The sequence below is a fragment of the Mixophyes fleayi genome, chromosome 7 (genome assembly GCF_038048845.1).
Source record: "Mixophyes fleayi isolate aMixFle1 chromosome 7, aMixFle1.hap1, whole genome shotgun sequence".
NCBI classification, from domain to species: Eukaryota; Metazoa; Chordata; class Amphibia; order Anura; family Limnodynastidae; genus Mixophyes; species Mixophyes fleayi.
In genome coordinates, this window is record NC_134408.1 from 73,791,581 (window position 1) to 73,792,336 (window position 756).

Below are 756 nucleotides of genomic sequence, written 5' to 3' on the forward strand. Positions count from 1 at the left end.
CCCCTCTTCTTTATCCCCTTGACAGCCCAGACAGTGTCTGCCACCAGAAATATCACGAAAGACAAAAGGTGAGATGAAGGAGTGGAGAGGCAAGATAGGTTGGGGTTACACAGGACCAGGTGGGGCCGACGTGGTGGGAATATGGTGATAACAGAAATGGCATGTTGGTGACGGCCATATAATTCACTCGTACCCGATCTTCCAATTCTTTTAGCTGTGAGTAGCTTAGGGTAATTGTGACTAGATCACTATTAAATAACTTTTGGTAAAAATTTACTTAAAGCAAATAGCGCAGGGCACTTATTTTTGTTTATTATGAGATAGGAAATCGTTATCTCTGAGACCAGGGTAGAAAGTTGGCTTTTTCTGTTTAACCTTGCTATAGTATATGCCTAATTCTGATGTATATATCTGATACAATGAGCCTGTTTACCAAGCCTTTGGTGTATTGTGATTTGGGGAAGTGGCTTGTTGTGGGTCCTTTTGTTGTGCTGTGTGAATATGTATGCCGAACGGTCTGATGAAAGGCCACATGTTAATTAGATCTTTTGATGTGTGAAGGTCCAACATTGAAGGCAGGAACTTTTAATTAAGACTGGCTCCTGGATTCTTTGCATCTGACAACCATCACATCGTTTCTAGAATTTCACAGATAAATGTAAATATCGTTAGCTTTGCAATGCATGTAAATTTATGTTTTGCTAAACGGGGTTACATCCTAATTCTAAAAATAGCCTATGTCTGAACTGTATAAAA

At 39.7% G+C, this 756-nt stretch overlaps 1 protein-coding gene across 1 annotated transcript in view; it reads right to left on the reverse strand.

Moving 5' to 3' along the window:
* Nucleotides 1-499: 499 nt before the first annotated feature.
* TBCCD1 (TBCC domain containing 1) overlaps nucleotides 500-756 on the reverse strand; it is a 174,509-nt gene continuing 174,252 nt past the window's right edge. The window contains exon 5 of the mRNA XM_075178586.1: nucleotides 500-638. Within this exon, the coding sequence (XP_075034687.1) occupies nucleotides 590-638 (49 nt within the window). The 3' untranslated portion in view covers nucleotides 500-589. The remainder of the gene's footprint in view (nucleotides 639-756) is intronic.